Source organism: Ixodes scapularis, unplaced genomic scaffold (assembly GCF_016920785.2).
Source record: "Ixodes scapularis isolate PalLabHiFi unplaced genomic scaffold, ASM1692078v2 PGA_scaffold4__175_contigs__length_147842914, whole genome shotgun sequence".
In the NCBI taxonomy this organism is placed as follows: Eukaryota; Metazoa; Arthropoda; class Arachnida; order Ixodida; family Ixodidae; genus Ixodes; species Ixodes scapularis.
Genome location: NW_024609879.1, coordinates 40,706,042 through 40,724,256, shown reverse-complemented (window position 1 = coordinate 40,724,256; position 18,215 = coordinate 40,706,042). Strand labels below are relative to the sequence as shown.

Below are 18,215 nucleotides of genomic sequence, written 5' to 3'. Positions count from 1 at the left end.
ACGTGGCTCTCCTTTCATCCGTTGTCTGCTGCTCCACCTTTTTCATTTCGGCAGCCGATTCTAGTGGCGATCTGCCAGGCTTTGTCAGTATATAAGAGACTATGGTATAATCTATGCTCTGTTCACTTTTAAGCTTAGACAGTAGCTCTGCAGCTGAAGCTACAAGCGTGAGCTAGCCCACTCTCCTGGATTTATACATGCGTTTCCAGTGCGAGTGCGAGTGCTGCGCAAAAAAGCCTTAACGCAGTGACCTCGAGCTTTCGGACATCTGGCATTGGCTCCAGTCTCAGCTTAAGGGTGAACGGAGTATAGGTCTTTTTACATAACGTCAACCCGCCATTTTTTATTAGATGTCAACGTGATGAAAGTTACACGCTTTTATGAGCTAACAATTGGAGGGTGTGTTGCAAATATTCGGAGTGCTCGAATATGCACGCGCCAGACTGCTCATGAGAACAAAATGGTGGACGAAATTACGCCAGTGAAGACACCCTATCACACTTGCTTTCTTTCTCTGGTTATCTGTCGCTCTCTTAGGCACTAATCCACTGTGACAACCCACCCCCACACTCCCCTGTGTCTTTCCATTATCTCGTTGCCACTCACCATTCCTCGATGTTGTTCTCTATGCGCAATAGACCAATCTCAGAAGCAAGTCTCGTTACGCAACCAGTGCCTTCTTGCATCGTGAGAACTGTAGTTTTTCTGTACGCGCGACAACCTTGCTGCGGGTCCGCACGAGCGGAGCACGAGAGGGCAAGGGCCTCTGTTCACTGTCGTTGTTCACTCTTCATTGTCGTCTGCTTCCTGTGAACTTCAATTAGGCGGCGTCACGGATGCGTGGAACGCTTAGTGAGATTGGTCTATTCATGGTGTAATACGTAAAAAAAGAAATACAAACGAAAACAAAGAGAGAACTGGACAAGACGCAACGTGACTTTCAACTGAATGTATTTTTATGAAATACTTTTAAAAATATATAAACGGCACACTTGGCAAAACACAAATATATGGTCTCAGCACACCCCCCGCCTCCTGATATACCAGCAGCACTGGTATTTCGGATCTTAGAATTCTTTATGGGACAAGGTCAAAGAGGCTGCGCTAACAGAAGAGTTGTCGTGGAGGGATTCATTCAGGAAGGCTTCTTGGAGTGCTCTTCCTGATTATGTACCACTACAACCACCCTTGTGTAAGCGCACCCCCTTTTTCCTAGTCCTATTATAAATCCTAATATCAGAAAAACCAATGACGCTGGTATTTCAGGGGAGGGGGGGGGGGGGCGGGGGATGATCTATGCGGAGGGCAGGTTCGTCTGCTTTTTGCGCATGTGGCTGTGGTGGCGTCAAAAAGCCGATCTATGATTGGTTCGATTGCAAGGATAGGACTATGAAGGTGTGGAGTCCTGCCCGGGCACTGTTTGTATATTAATAGACCTCCAGGTAGGCTAGCATTGAGGTGTATTCACTTGTCACAGAAACCGGCTGTTCCAGAAACCGACGGGGGTCGTGCTGACGCTTGCAGAAGAATAATGGCCAGGGAAGTAAACCACCGCCTTCGGCGGATGAGTTCGCGGCCAGGCGCGTGTCAGGTTACGCAGGGAGCGCTTCTTTGAAGCGACCGCACGTTCGGTTTTTTCTTGGTATACACAACCTAGAGTGGTTTTGTGGGGTACACACGTCTCTGCGGCCCCAAATTTACGAGGCGAGCTGGCGACTCGCTGTTGGAATGTGTTTTTTGTCAGCGCTCGAATTGCCTGGCGGGTCTTAGTGTTTATAAGAACCCTCCTTTAGGGTCAGGGGGCAGACCGAGGGGGCAACAACCTACCGTGGGAACAAAGAGAGTGCGGGAACCGCGGGGTCGCCAGGACTGACAGTGCGAGAGAGAATACTAAGGCGGACGGACTCATCGCGACGTCGAGGGATGCGGCGAGACCCTGTCGACGGGCCCACGCCAGGCACCGGACGGAGCTTCCAGTGAGTGTGCGACCGCAAAAAGTGGGCGTGCGGGGCGAGTGAGCCGCGCCCACGGTGTGCCAAGCCACCCGCCGGAATTTCTCCATCTCGGACGGACCGCGCAGTGAGACGCCAGCACCTCTACGCCAGATGAGACTTTTTCTTTGCACTCACCTATCCTCCTATTTTAGTTTACCATTTGGACTCTCTTAAACTTAGTCTTTTTCTGGTACTGTTTAGGCAACCCCGAGCATGACTGTAAACCGTTATACGTGCGTACCTGTGCTATCCGCCGTTTGGTGTCTACGTGATTTTTGATAATTATATAGCGCCTAAGTAGCTACTATACCTCTGTCAAATTAAAATTCATTTATATATCCTACACACGCCACTGTCTCTCCTCATCGGTAAGACTCTCCACCAGAGCGTGGCCCTATCGCTCGGTCAGCGGTCCCCTTCTTTCACATCGTCACTCGGGAGGCCTACCGCCTTCCTGTGACGCCACTATCCTTTCAATCAGAGCCAATCAGAACGTGCCGTTCTGACGTCCACACAACCGGTGCACAAAAAGCTGACAAAGTTCCTCTCCGCATTCACCCCTTTCAAAATACGGCCATCTGTTGGCAGCAGTGGAATCCCTGCACAATGTCGGACGTTGCATGCGCGTGTAAGCAACGTCCGTCAGCAGTTCTGCAGCCGAGTTGATCTATTTGCATTTACCAACCCTCGCTTAGAGGAGAAATCAGCAAAAATTTGATTAAATTCCCGCCTCAATCACATGGCCTCTCCGTTTGTACGACATTGATTTTAGGGTTAAAGACGGAACAAAAAAACATTTAAATGAGTGCCTGCGAAAGAATTGGAGGTCAGCGTATTTTGTTTAGTTATGGTCTACAGCGCAAACGAACAATTCACACTAAAACACGAACAAATAAATCAATCACGGAACGCTGACTATCAACTCAGTGTTGCATTCTGACTTCTACGAAGATTGAACATCTACTTCACACCGGTATTTTCTCTTTGTTGCTAGGTAAAACGATTATTTCCTGGATAAGATTATAAAAAGATGGGTAACATATGTTTTCGGCTAGCTTCACAATGTTCTCAGGCTCAATTATTTCTCGCGTGAGCTGTTTAAGTTCCTGTTCATAACAGTGCAGTTTTTGTTTTCAGTCTGCTGTGTATCCGTAGTCCCGACAATAGACGTTTAGATTCCAAACATTTGCTTTATGGATGCTTTCTCTTTTTTTTTTTTTTTGAAGGTTTAAGCGGTCAGCTACACATCTTCCTGTTGTTTTGTTTTGTTTTGTTTTCTATCTACATGTTACCACTTGAGAGGTGAATCGAATAAAGCATCCTTCTGTGCACTTAATAACAGGTGTAATATACGATTTGGGGCAGCCTGCGCTGTGAATTGGGTTAAACTCAAAAATGTATTTGGAATTACAAATACTGAGATACATTAAAATAGTAGCCAAAATACTGATACTAAAAATATATCTGTAAAATGTATCGCGATACGTATCGGAAATACTTTTTAATAGGAGGCAAAACGTTTTTGGAAATAGAAATAGAAGAATACATTTAAGGAAGAGCAGAAATACAAATACAGAATTACTGATAGCGCATTGCATTCTTCACATTTGTTTGAGAGGCCAACAGAGATGAAGTTTGCAGTGGAAGTTTTTGATTCCGAAATCACTTTCCCGTACGCTTGGCACTTTGCCTTGAAGGTTGTGGTTTCGGACGACAAATAATCCTCAAATGGCTAAAACAAAAACACGTTCCATCAAGGACTGACCGCTGTCTCTTCACTGACATCCTGTCTGTCTGACGAGGGATGCGAAAAGACTTTGACCTCTGAATAAATTCTACGTCACCCTAACTCTCATCAAAACCTCACCACGCCCCTGTCAAAATTGATCACATGACGTCACGGTGGAATGAACTGGTATTCTTTATGTGTAAGTGTGGCATTGAACATGAACCTTTACCAAGCTGCTGTATGAAAGGACAATAAGTACTTTCGTTGTAGGTTACCTCGTTGAAGATCGTACAGGCAGTGTCATTTGGAAGTTTTGAGAATAGTGGACAAGCGGAAGCATCCTGAAACACAGGTCATATCTTCTGTTACGGTTGGAAAAACGATAAGGTGGCATCCTTGTGGTGAAGGTCCTTCCTGCTGGCTCTCCGCCACCGACGTATGGGTTGCAGTCCTCAAGTTTCACCTAGCCTCATCCAAAAAAACACCTCGTGGATTGCGACCTGGTAGTGCCGGCACAGGTGCGAGCTCTCCAAGAAACAGCACGCTCGAGACAAATAGCCGGTGCACGATGTCTCTGTTGGCACAGCGAGGCAACGTCTGGCCTCTTTCCTGGGTTTCAGATCACCAGAGCAGCGCGTCACGTTCACGTCGGCTGATGACGTACCCTTGAGCCGTGCAATATTACGGGCGCAGCCGCAGACGCATTCGAATAAGTGTTCAACATGACTACGTGAGTCGTCCTACTATTTCATGTCGACCACCGCCAGGCTCCTGTTGCAACGGACCATGACTCAGCTTTGCCTGCTGGGTGTACTGTGAACGCCAAAGCAAGAGAGATGTTTATAAGCGGACATTGGATGCCAGCAAACAATGACCCAAGAAGTTCCTCTAGGGACCGGCGTCAGAAGATTCTCTGACTCCACTCCTGACACGCCACCTGATTTGAGTTCCCGGCTAGGCAACATTTCTCAGAAGAGAGAATAGAACGCAAAGAAAAATAGCTTGGAGAATGGGAAGGAACCTTGGTCAGAACAGTAACAATGCCCCAGCATCTCCTTGACCCTAATGCTGAGAGAAGTAAAAAAAGCGGTGGGACTTGATTTGTTTTTTTTTGGGGGGGGGGGGGGGGGGGGTGGGGGGAGTATTTCTCACGAAATGTAACGAAATGCATTTCACCCTGATTGTATCCCGATACAAAGAAATATTCCAAAGGCATTTCGATACGGGAATGCAGATACTGGTGGAAACAATGCATCGCAATACAGCAATACAGATACGAACTGTATTTCTGAAATACTATTGTGATACATTTGTATCACGATACTGCCCAACCCTGTGTGAGATGTTATTAATGTGAAATATAACTGCTGCAACTTTCAATTTCTTTTTTGACTTGCCTGTTGTATATTCACCCTTCTTGATTTTAAGATGCTTTTCAGCTACGGAGTTTAAAACGTGCGTGAGGTGTAGCCTAGATATTTGTCTCAACACTCACGTTCGACGCATGCGGGCAGGACTTTTCAATCGAGTTTTTGAAGCATAGGTTTCCTATGCCCCTTCTTACCAACTATGAATGTGCCGATTGAATTGAAGGAGGGACTTTTTTTCTTGCATTATGTGTCCAGAAAATAGTCAGGGTTCGAGGAATCTTTCTAATCCACTCTCTGTAAGCTTGTCAATTATCTCTAACTGGTATGAACAGCTTTTAAAACTGATGAGAACGTCAGACACAATGCTTAGGAGGTCCCTTGCCCTGATGTCTACGAGTACTTAAGGGAATCAATATGGCCGTACGGTTTCACCACTTTTGAGCTGTGTAGGTACTCTCATGAATTGAGAGATATATGTCCCTAAGAACTGGTGCAATGCATGATCCAATGCACACTCTCTTTTTTGCAGGTGGATGTTATCATCCCACGTGGCGAAAGCAGATTTTCTATAAACAGTACGCAATTGAAAAAAATTATTTGACAAGGTCCTGAGGCAATTTGGAAGGCAATAGCATTAAAAGAATAAATGCAGTATTCAATATAGGCTGAAAGATGTTCTTGAGGCAATGCAGAGTATAAGTCTTCAACGTAAATGGAAGTCTTGACTGTGGTCGTCGCAATACTTTTGTAAGAAACGTATGGCTCTGTTTGAGTCCTTGTAGCAAAAAGGGATCATGCATTGTGAGACCTGTAGTCTTTTTGTGAAACTAACAGTGTGTATTTTTGCCAGGTAAACTTTTCCGATAGAATTACTCCTAAGCGACAGCCAACCTTGCGTTTCTTTGCGCTGAAAATTATGTATAAACTAAGATTCTTGCTGTTCTCAATGTAGGAGGAAAGATTCTTTAAGTCCAGCGCTTGCTGTAACCTTTTTTCTTCGCGTTTTGTTTTTGCTAATAAAATTTCGGTGTGTACTTGAATGACAGATAGAGTAGCTGTTAGAGATTTTGTTCTCAATACATCTTTAGGTATGACAATCAAACCTCCCGTTGTGTCGAAAAGCATTAGAGATAAGGTTTTTCTTTCAAGTAAGTGTTCACCTTTAGAATAGGCAGGTCTTTTTGAAGATGCATATAAAAAATATGTCTACCACCTTCAGATGGGCTTCTGTCACACTCTGGTTGGAAGGCTTGTTTTATACTTGCCTTAGAAGAACTAGTATTTCTGATGCCGACTGTCTATCGTAAGGCAAGTGTCGAGACGAGGTTTTGAATCGGAATGGGACAGATGCACATCTGAAAGTTTAGTCATCCTACCTACATATCAATCTCGAAAACATCATCTGCCCATGAAGAAGGTGGATACTTACTAGACAAAAACGAATATGTATAACTAGTACCGGCACACAAAAAATGAGGTTTGGTAGTCAAACCAAATTGTTTGTTCCGAACAAAATTGTACCAGCTATTGGCAGGTTTTTATCAGTCAGAACGATATTTCATGAGCCAAGGTAAAACGTGATGGAAGGAGATTATGCCAAGCACATGACTTAAAGAATATTTGCTCCTACATTCTGAAGGGCAAGAATCTTAGTTTAGAAATATTTCAGCTCTAAGACTCACAATGTTAACTATCGCTTAAGATTGATCGTATGTGAAAAAAAATACCTGGCGATATTCCGTAGCATTATTTGTACATGACAGAATAAACTACATAAAATTCCGTAGTTTAATTCTGAAAAAAAACTCAAACGAAGACATGCGTTTTTCTTTCAAAAAGCACTGTAACGACCAGGTTCAAACCGTCACAGTTTATATGGAGAGCATACTATGCATTGCCTCGGGTAGCGCTCTTAGCATGTGTCTAAGATGTATTGATTCTATTGGTGCTGTCGCCTTCCGAAATGCCTCAGGACTTTCAAGCTATTTTCGGTATTGCCCGGCGCATTCATAAAATCTGCCTGCGCTAGCTACATGTGCTGATAGCAGATACCTTCAGAAAAGAAAGTATCAATTGGGTCATGCATGGCACCAGATCTTAGTGACATAAATCTCGCACATCCTGACAGAATTCAACATAAGTGTCTAGAGAGTTCAGAAGTAGTGAAACTGTACCGCTACGTTGATAACTTTTAATACTCTTAGACAGCAACGAAAGCGACCACCCAACCATTTCGTAGAACGTTCTCACCATTTTTAAAAGTTGTTTACACCAGCTGGAACTAACTCACGAGCTTCCAGAGGGAGGATCTGAAAGATCCTGTCACTGGCATTAGGCTGTTCGTCCAGTCCAGTCGCAAACTGCTCCGACTATATCACCGTGCATAGGGGTGTAACACAAATGAACACTTGGTGCGATAATGGCTTACGCCTCTTAACTACGAGAAGTGCGAACTTGCATCATTCACGAGGAAAGAAATATCTAGTTTTTTTGCTCATACTCACTTGATCGCGTTTCAATTGGCTCTACTCCCTCATACAAGTACCTCGGATTCAACATATCGACATCATCACTGCTAATGCTTCGCGGACTCTCAGCTACTTAAAGCGGAACCTAAAATCAGGACCTTCTCACCAAAAGCAACTAGCGTACACTACATTCGTCCGCACAAAGCTTGAGTACGCCTCGTCCATCTGGCATCCGTCACAAGCTTACCTCGGCGGCAGTCTGGAAGGAGTTCAAAGTTGTGCCGCCCGATTCATTTCACCAGCATACTCCCGCGACACCAGTGTGACACAGCTTAAAATTAATCTCGAGCTCCCACTGCTCTCTGACCGCAGAATAATCTCTCGATTATGTCTCTTACATAAATTTTACCACACCAGCACCAAATTATCTTACTCCATGATGTCACCTCCTGTTAGAATATCGTCACGCCTCAATCACAGTCGTTGCATCAAACGCATAACAGGCAAAACACTAGCTTTAATATGTCGTTTTTTCCTCATGGTACAACTATGTGTAACCCTTATCTTGAAGAAATCATCCTTATTACTGACCCCTCCACTTTCCGCCAATCAGTGACTCCACATATTCAATAAATTTTAATAAGAAGTAAATGCATGACTGTGATAACTAATTTTACAGATTTTTTTTTTATTTGTGTGTCTATATGTTTTTACTACCCCCCTGCTTCCCCCCTTATGTAATGCCCCACGGGCCCACGGGCCCTTAAAGGGTAACTGCAGAGAAAAAAGATTGTATTTTTAAACAGCCTAATTGAGACAAGCATGGCACAAAACAATTTTTTTCGCCAAACACAAAATTTTTTACAGCAATATTTATAGCGCAAACCTGATTTTAGTTTGCGGCTATTTTGTCCGTTTTAAGTCGCGCGCCACAAAGTTGGTATTAGACGTCACGTAGTGGCTGCTATACGTCACAGAGTGACGTATAACAGCCACTCCGCGCGCGTCGAAAGAGCGGGAGTTTCAAATTTAGAGAAGTTGTGACTCCGATTAAATTACGCCCTGCGGCGTAAATATTGCTAGAAAAAATTTGTTTTTTTCACGGAAGATTTGTTTTGTGACATGCTTGATCAATATAGCCTGTTTAAAAAAAACAATTTTTTTTTCTTTGCAGTTACCCTTTGAGGACAAATAAATGAAATGAAATAGAATTCCTAGACCAACTGCTTGTGTTGGCCCACCATGTTTATTGGCTATATAAGCTAAAAACACGGACGCCACCTTTTCATTTCAATTCGACTAATTAAAATTTAATGAAGCGGGGTATAGTCAACATTTACTTAAAACCTCTATTAACAGGTCCTTCCCGCATTCAGTCCAAGTAATCTTTGAGGCACAAATATCTAGCCAACTAAGTGGGATACCCCACCCAACTATAAATCTCTGGGACTGAAAGCCACCTTACCAAAATCAAGAAGAATGCAAGTACAGCAGAAAATTCAAGAAACAAAATTTAAAGGCCAGGAGTCACGCATTACGTTCATAACACGTTCACAAAATCTCAAGAATATAGAAATCCGTGTAAACGTTGATGTAGTGCTTTCAGCCCCCAACAAACACTTTAGTTGATACAAAAAAAAAATCTACTCTACTCAAATTTATAGTGCAGGCCTCACTAAAAAGCATATCCCTCCTAACATCCCGTGCATATGAGGGGTTTATTATAATTCCATACCATGTGGCAAAACAATATATAGGGCAAACTGGAAAATCTATAAATGATTGCTTAAGAGGCCACAACAGCATCAAAAAAGCAAATTCCGGACAGTTAGGGAAATAAACCAGGGACTCCGGATACTCAGAGGATTTTAAAACAAACTGCAATGATATAAGTCAAAACTTTCAGGAGCTCACACAAGAAATTATTGACGCTGAGAACATGCACAACCCCTCTAGCATCGACACGAGTACCACAACCGCTGTGCCGGATGCATCTGTGCACTCAAAGCCAACGGGCGTTAACAGATCTTCCACTTTCTGGTTTAATAACTGCCGCAGTGTAAAAAACATAATTTTAGACCTTCAGTCACTTGCTTCCTCCCTCCCACCGTATTCGACCATCCTGCTAACCGAGACGTGGCTTGACGCGAGTGTCGCCGACAGCGAGTTACTTCCTCTCGACTCATGCACCGTGTTTCGCAAGGACAGGGGTGGCAGAGGTGGAGGTGTGCTAATGGCGATTCCATCGAACATTCACGTTAATCGCCGCTGTGAACTCGAACACAAGGACCTCGAAGCGCTTTTCGTTGAGTTTTTTTTTTCCTCGTGGAACCATCCTTGTGGGCTGCATTTACTGACCGCCCGTTTCACGAGAGGAAGCCTATAGACTACTAGAAACACCCCTGGAATCTGCCGCATCTAAACCTTATGCAAACATACTTCTTTCCGGCGACTTCAACGCGCACACTGACTGGCTTTCTTACGGGGACCCAGTCCCTCGCGACCGTTCGGACGACGTCCTCCTTGAGACTATGAGTGCCGCTGGCCTGGCCCAAGCATGCCAACAGCCAACGTATACGACCCACGACGGTACACCAAGCTTTCTTGACTTGGTGCTCGTTTCCAACCAGACGAGCCTCGAAGCCGTTGACGTATCGGAAGGCTTCCACGGCAGTGACCACAAAGCCGTGGAACTTCGCAACGCAGTCTTCCTGCCACGCACAGGGCATTATTTTTGTATGTTGTGGGGGTTCCGGCAACTTGAATTTGATCACATGGTACAATTGGCCCACCTGGCACCGTGGCGTATGGCCTCCGCAGGACCAGACTGGTTATCTAACTATGACCTGTGGCGTGACTTCATGGTCGCCATTCAGAAGGAATGCGTTCCTTGCTCCGTCCGCTCATCAAAGCGAAAACACTCGCCATCACAGCCGACATCATCAAGGCCGCACTAATCAAGCGATCATCGTTTCGGCGGGCACGCCGATCCCACTGTCCTGCCACTCTACAACTGGCAAAAGATCACCAACGGAGACTTAAGGCTACGATCTACATCTCCCACCAAAACTACATTCGCGATATTGCTGAGAGGGCTAAGAAAGATCCGAAAGTGTTCTGGAACTACACTAGATCCCTACGCCATTCATCCCAACGACCAAGTTTCGTCGTCCACGGCAAGATGGCTGACTCCCCACAAGAGATCGCTAATCTTTTTGCCAACTACTTTTCCTCTATAAGCAACAATGGCCCACCCCCGAATCACCCTGGACTGATTTTGCTCAACGAACATTACGCTGATGCCCCGACATCCCCGCAGCGCGACCTTCGACAACAAGGGCGGGAAGCCTCGCCCAGTCGAAACTTGACACTGTGCCCTTCATAACCGAGTCATTACAGGAGGCGCTCTCCAAAATCAAGCCCTCTCACAGCTGCGGTCCAAACGGTATCGCGCCGACGTGGTTCAAAAGGCTCTGTCCGCTAATGCTGCCGACCACATGCCGGATTCTGCAAGGGCTCTTCGACAGCGGTACTGTGCCAGGAACGTGGCAACGAGATTTGGTTACTCCGCTACACAAGGGAAAAGGGAAGCCGACGAATGGACCAAAATATTACCGTCCTGTGTCAATCACCTCGATTGTCTGTCGAACATTTGATAGGATAGTTAACGGCCAGCTTCTCAACCACCTTGAAGAATCCGGCTATCTCTCCGACAGTCAGCACGGCTTCCGAAGAGGTCACAGCTGCGAATCAGCCCTGGCAACTATTACCCATTTTATCAGTGATCACATGGATAGTCGAACCATGAGAGATCTAATTCAACTTGGCCTAAGCAATGCGTTCGATACTCTCGACATTAATCTCCTGCTTGAGAAGCTCACACAAGCAGGCATACACGGTTTCCTATTCACCTGGATATGAAGGTTTCTCCGGAATTGCAGCCAACAAGTTGTGTACTGTGGGGCACGCTCTACAGACAGGGTCATCTCATCAGGAGTGCCACAGGGCTCTGTCCTCGATCCGACGCTCTTTCTCATGTACAGTCGGGGACAAAAGTCTCCAGGACACGCAAACTGCGACTGAAACGCATTGCTCTGCCATCTGCCGGTGGGTCGCCTGGTTTCGAGATCACAGAAAAGCGCATGCGCGTCCTACTGTGCCTGCCAACATGTGTGCTTTCCCTCTCTTCTGCGGCGCGGCGCCTAACTCGGAATCGGGCGCGTGGTACCGCCTCGGAAATAGCGCTTACTGACATGGCACATATCAAGCAAGAAGTCACGGCATCTCAACTGAGCGATAAGCTCAACTGGTTATAAAGCAAGGTGCGCTGACACGGCGAAATGCGGCGAAATGCCCCTGGCGGTATCTCGAGTTTCGGAATGTGTAGCAGACGCTCGTCAGCCATCAACGCTATCTCCGAGGCGGTGCCACGCGCCCGATTCCGAGTTAGGCACTGTGCCACAGAACAGCGGGAAAGCGCACATGTTGGCAGGCAGAGCAGGACGCGCATGCGCTTTTGTGTGATCTCGAAACCAGGCCACCCGCCGGCAGATGGCAGAGCGATGCGTTTCAGCCGCAGCTCGCACGTCCTGGAGACTTTTGTCCCCGACTGTACGTGAACGACATGCCACGCAACGACTAGTGTATTCTAGTGCAATACGCAGACGATACATCGATCGCGACGACAATTTCGTCCCAGTCTGACGCACGTCACTTGCAAAGCTATCTAGAAGATATAGAGAGATAGATCTCCAGACAACACCTAAGCCTGAGCGCATCAAAGAGTTCCGTGATACGTTTCTCACACTGCAAAGAACCGACAAGCCCTGCATATACTGTAGAAGGCACTCCATTACCCGCATCAGAGCACCTGTCCATCTTGGGTGTCACGTTTTCCCAAAACTTGGATTTTTCCGCACATATTACCGGTGTTATCGCGAAGTCCCGCAGAACGCTTGGCTTCATCACCCGCGTCGCAAGGCCAGGTGGGCCGGCGGAGCTGCAGGCAATATATACATCCTTAGTCCTGCTTTCATTGGAATACTGCTATGCAGTTTGGTCTCCCCCTCAACAGCACAGAATCGAGAGACTGGAGAGTGTGCAGCGCCGCGCAACCCGCAAAATCTGCGCCTGGTCCCCTGGCACAACCGACGTGCCGCACCACACACGGCTCAGAACTCTTGGCTGGCGGCCCCTCAATCAGAGACGGTGGATTTCTCGAGTTCGCGTGCTGTGCCGATTGCTCGACGGATCTATTTCGGGGACTCGCCTATCGGCAGCCGCACGTCTCGGTAGAAGATCAGGTCAGCCCGAACTTCTTCGAGGCAGGACTGTTCGTCACAGCGAATCCCTGCTGCCTGCCGCCATTAGAGACTTTTTGACCATACTATTAGCTTCTCGTAGCCCTCTGCCCACATCACACGATGAATCCCGAGAACTTTGCAAGGTATTTCCTAGACGAATGCCTTCGCGTCTGCTGCGCTCATGATCTTCACTCTTTCACCCCCTATTTCTCTTGAATCAGAATCATCACCGTCGCCATCGTCATCAGCAATATCATCGTCATCACCACCACCTCCATCATCACTTCCATCATAATTTTAATGCTTCTAAAGCTGGGTAGTGCTATAACTCCCAACACACACGGCGGCAGGCTGGCAGACGCACACGCGTAAGGTTTTTGCCTATCTGCTTTGCCTGGCACGCCGCCGTGTGCGCACCAATTTAAGTGGAAATAAATCACTCACTCACTCACTCACTCACTCACTCACTCACTCACTCATTGTGATTTTGGACGAAATGTGTGTTAGCAGGCCCTCTATAAGTTTATCTGAAAAAAAGTTGTTTTCCCTAGTAACAGAGAGAAAATATAGAAATATGGTAGATGTGAAGAGATTGTGTAATAATTCTAAATACAACACTAACTCAATAGTCAGCGCCGAATGAGTGGATTCTTTTTACTGGTGTGCACGCATCAGCGTGAATTTTTTTTTTTTTGAGCTGCAAATTAGAATTATAAACAGTCAACTAACCTAATCCTCCAATTTAAGAAAGGGTATTTTACGTCGGTAGTCCTTCAAGATAAAATTACGAGGCTCAGACTCCTTTACAGGCTGACAAAAAGCCAACTAGAGGTTATGTTCAAACACAACTGAATGATTTCATTGAAAAATTAAAAACAAAGGCAATGTATAATTTATTAGTATCGTAACAACAGCGACAAAGCCGCGTCGGCGGTAACTGTTTTCGATGGCTCCGGTTTTAAAACTGCCTTAACAGTGACAGTATTTTACTATTTGATAACAGTTTATTATTCGCATTCTTAGAATTCGTTCCTGCTTTTGTGTCTGCTTGATATATGTCACCCACTCCCGTCTACAATCTCCACGCACCTCTGAGGATATGTGGCAAATAAAATATAAACTTGTTTAAAGCAGCAAAAGAGATCGCGAAGGGACACCTCACCATTTATATTATTAAAGTTGGCACACACACAAAAAAAAAAAACACGCTGAAAACATTTAAAGGGATTGCCCGGTAGAAACCGGAAGTACTTAAAGTTTTGTGCTCGTTACGTCGAAGGAGCCTTCATGTTCACAAACGTCATTTGTATTCTGATACATAATCTCCGGTTATTGATTAATCCTTTTATGAGCCTATGTACAAAACTGCACCCCGAATTTCGCCAGTGTCAATGGCTGACGTCTGGAGGGGCTGCGTGACGTCACAAAACGCAAATGTTTGTCTGACGATGGGGATAACAGGCGTTGGTCAATTGATGTCTTGTATTTTGTTTCGAATTCTAGTCTCCTAGGCTGTACCCTACTGAAATACTACTCTTTTAATGCAGTTCCCAAGCATGAACAAACACAGCAACGCCTTTTAGCAGGAAATTACTTGCAGACAGCCACAAGCTTCGAGCAAACGTATGCCGTTTCGCGCAAACACAACAGCGACGGCCACCAATCAAACTAGGTGCGCTTGCAAAGCAAAAGAAGCAAATTACGCCTTTGAAGCGGCACCTTGGTATACAAACCGGCATCTGGGTACACATGTCGGCAAATCCACTGGACTGGTCATGAGGCTGCGCGTCGTATTGGTCGTACCCTCGGAGGCGATGTCCGCGCAGGGGGAAGGCAAACGGCGAATCGTTTAAATGCATGTTATCGCTTGACTTGGACGAGCTTGGTGAATCGCAGTCACGCTCCATTTTCACACGCGGGTCAAACAGAATCGGGCTGCACGCGTGCTAAATACAACTTCTGGTCACGTTTCCAGATGGCCTAGCTGTTGGTTTCGGTTTTGCTGCATAATCAAATTGATTGATACAATTCGGGCGAGGAGTGGGTACACGTAGTTTAATGTTGTTGGCACATCATCACACCTCAGATTACGAGCCTCCTGTCCGCTTAGAGCTCAGGTCGTAGCTCTCTCCTGTGAGATGGTCGCTGCATAAGCGGGATCTCGATCTTGACGGGAACCTAGTCTGCGCACGGCGACGACCCTCTTCGCTCGTCACTGCACGTCTCGCGGAAAAGTGTGGAACGTCATGTCTTGGCTCGCATGTGCTGCCTGGTGGTTGTGGTACCCAACCGCGCAACAAAAATCTCACCCAGGCACGAAACAAGTCGAGCACAACAACAAAAACGAAGCACGCTGAGGCGTTCACTCGCAGGCTTGTGTTTTGTGACGTCAGAGCTTCAGTGTTGCCAACGAAAGCACCGTTTACGTCAGAATGCGACTGGAGCAGTATAAATTCACTTACTCACGCAGAGGGGCATATAAAATTCAGATATTGCACGTACGATGAGTCTCGAGGCAATAGCAATAATATCCGATTGTTTTCTCGAATTCAAAATTTGACCGGACAATCCTTTTAAGACTGCTTACGTATAGGAATGCAAAAGTATTTCTACACGTAGTGCTCTCCTACAAGAAGCATCTTTTTCACACGGTGGTGACATCACGCTCCCCCTCTTCGCAGGCGCGGCGCCCCCGCCGGCTCCATGGCTTCCGTGACCAGGCATCTGCGTTGCTGTGCTTCTCTTTGTGTTTTATGTTTCAGGCGCGTCCGACTAGACCTTGAGCGCCCCCGCCGGCTTCCGCGACGAAGCATATGCGTTGCTGTGCTTTTTTGTGTGTTTTGTTTCTGAGGCCCGTCCGCTTTGACCTTGAGCGGCGCGTGCCTATGACGTATTTTTATGGTCATGTCTCGGGCAACACGCCGACACCGACTTTCGCGTAATGGGACATCTAACGCTTTTTTTTTTAATTTTTGAGTAAAAGCACATTGTCCCGAAATTTTCAGAAAAGATGCCCGGTAATATATGGTTACAACACCCTTCTGTTTTAGCCGGGGCTAAGCACTGGCGGAGCATCGGGTGTTGTAATCGCAGTTATAGAAACCATCTATTAAAAATCTCTATTAGCTTCCTTCAAAAAGAACGTCCGCTCGTACTTGCCGCATAGGTGGATGTATGATTGGACAAAAGTTAGCCATTGCTAAACTCTACTAACACCACGAATGGGGCGTCGTATTACATAAAATAATTTTTAAGGGCCCATAGCATAAAATTTAAGTATTTTTTGCCACCGAGAGTTGTTTACCCGCTTAAACAACAGCGCTTACAAACTTACCAAAACGGCGTCTTGTTTGCATCTTTCCACGGCTTTCCTCAAGCTCTGCTCTTTTTCTTCCCTGCTTGCCAAGGGGCTGTCAAAGATCTTGCAGAAGGAGAGGCTCTCTTCCGTGGAGGCGTGAAATGGATCAACTCTGCCGTGAAGGAATTGACGAGTTGAAGCCGCTCCTAACACCATGACTGGGTTGCCAATACACCTGGTAAAAAATATACCGACTTACACATTGTTCCTGAACACGAATACCAAAAAAAGCAGATAAGTGAGGAGTGAATCAACAGAATTTATGAAGTTGAGATAAACAGAACAGTGATTTGATCTTTTATACCGTTATTTTTATAATCACTTAAAAAAAAAAAAAACGCCTGCATCATCGTTTTCGTATTCCGTTTGGCATTACCAAGTACCCCGCCTGTTGTGCGACAGCAAGTAAATCAGTAGACGTTCTCGTGAAAAACAATTACTCTTTTTTTACGGGGATACTGCAAGCAAGAGTGGATGTAATATCTATACAGAACAAAAATGCAGAAATTATCCAATGAAATAAAGAGGGGAAGAGAGGCAGGCTTGAAATATGAAAATAATTTTTACAAAACAAAAAGGAAAAAGTACCGTGCTCACCGAAACGAAATGCACCAGTGGAGCGTGTGAGAGAAAGAGGGATGTGTTCAAAAAGAAAGGAAGCCTGGAATATGGAGCGTGCGGCTTCGCGAATATACAGTTACACCAAAGATTCCGGGTGTACCTTAGATTCCAGGAGTAGCGAGGCCATGCACTCGCCTGGTCCACCTCGTTTTCGTTGAGCGTTGTACATTGTGATATTGATGAGCACGGAAACACTTGATAAGTTGAGAGCGTTGAGACCGGAAGTCTTACTTTCAAATTGGTTCAATGATTATGATGTTCAATGAGTGGAAAGCAAAATATAGAATGTGTCACGGAAAGTTTAAATCCGGGAGGCATTTAAGCTAGTCAGAATAAACCACTTTGCTTATACTACGCGACACATTACAGTTTAGAGGGGCTGTGCAACGATATTTGGTAGCAATGTTGGCACTTCGTTATTTTAGCCCCATTTTGGAATACAAGAAACTTTTTCCAGTTTGCGAGCGAGAAAAATATTTTGGTGTATCGCTCGTCAAAATCTTAGGCGCTGGAGATAATCAGCCATCTGACTTCAGTCCTCTCATTCACAGGTGCAGGAACTCTGCACTTCGAAGAATGCTTGTATATTACTTTGTTCGCGTTCATATCTCTTCTTGCCCTATTGAAAGTCCGTCTCTGGGGCCCACCAGGATTTCTTGAATGTTATTAAATACTCTTCAAAAACTTTTAGGTGTCAGAAATGTCCGTCGAACTTTTCTAAAAGACCCGACGTACCCTTCAAGAAGTTCTAAATTCTGTAAGGGACCCGTCATAGTTTTTGAGAGGCCTGTGGGGTCTGTCCCAGACTTTTCCGTGAAAGCACGGCACTTATCAATATCATTTTAATGGGTCTGTGGGAGAGATCAGGATATATGCATCGGAGTGTTGTGTACTTTTTTTTTTATTATTTCGGTTGCCTGTTTTGAGAAAGTGCTTCACTTTCGGTGTGTTCGAAATTAACTTTGTGGTGACTGTGACACATATGAATCTGTTACCGACGAAGGTCGTCGCACAGTCGTGTTGATATATTTTATAGTGCCTCTAATTGGCGCTGGACAAAACACAAGTCTCACTGCGTTGGGCGTTCGATGAGCTGGTTGTCATCGCGTTCGACGTAACAGCGCGCCCGACACAAACACACAACCAAAAGAAGCGCTCACTCAGCGCTAACTTACAACACTTGGTTTGCGACTTCATAAACACTGCATATGTCGGTTTCATTTTGTTGTTGTTTGATTTGCTATTTTTAGGCGGGTATGCCGTATCATAACCTACACTTCGCCTCAGAACATATCAGGCCACCCAGCAAACAGCGCGAAGGACGATAACGATGAGCGCCGCTAATTTGCACGCGAACACTGGCAGGTGGCAC

General features: G+C 45.7%; 1 protein-coding gene across 1 annotated transcript in view; it reads right to left on the bottom strand.

The window, feature by feature from the left end:
• The window catches only part of LOC8043923 (choline O-acetyltransferase-like), a 63,425-nt gene that overhangs the window by 15,730 nt on the left and 29,480 nt on the right, over positions 1–18,215 (bottom strand). Inside the window, exon 6 of the mRNA XM_040214690.2 lies at positions 16,199–16,397. Within this exon, the coding sequence (XP_040070624.2) occupies positions 16,199–16,397 (199 nt within the window). The remainder of the gene's footprint in view (positions 1–16,198; positions 16,398–18,215) is intronic.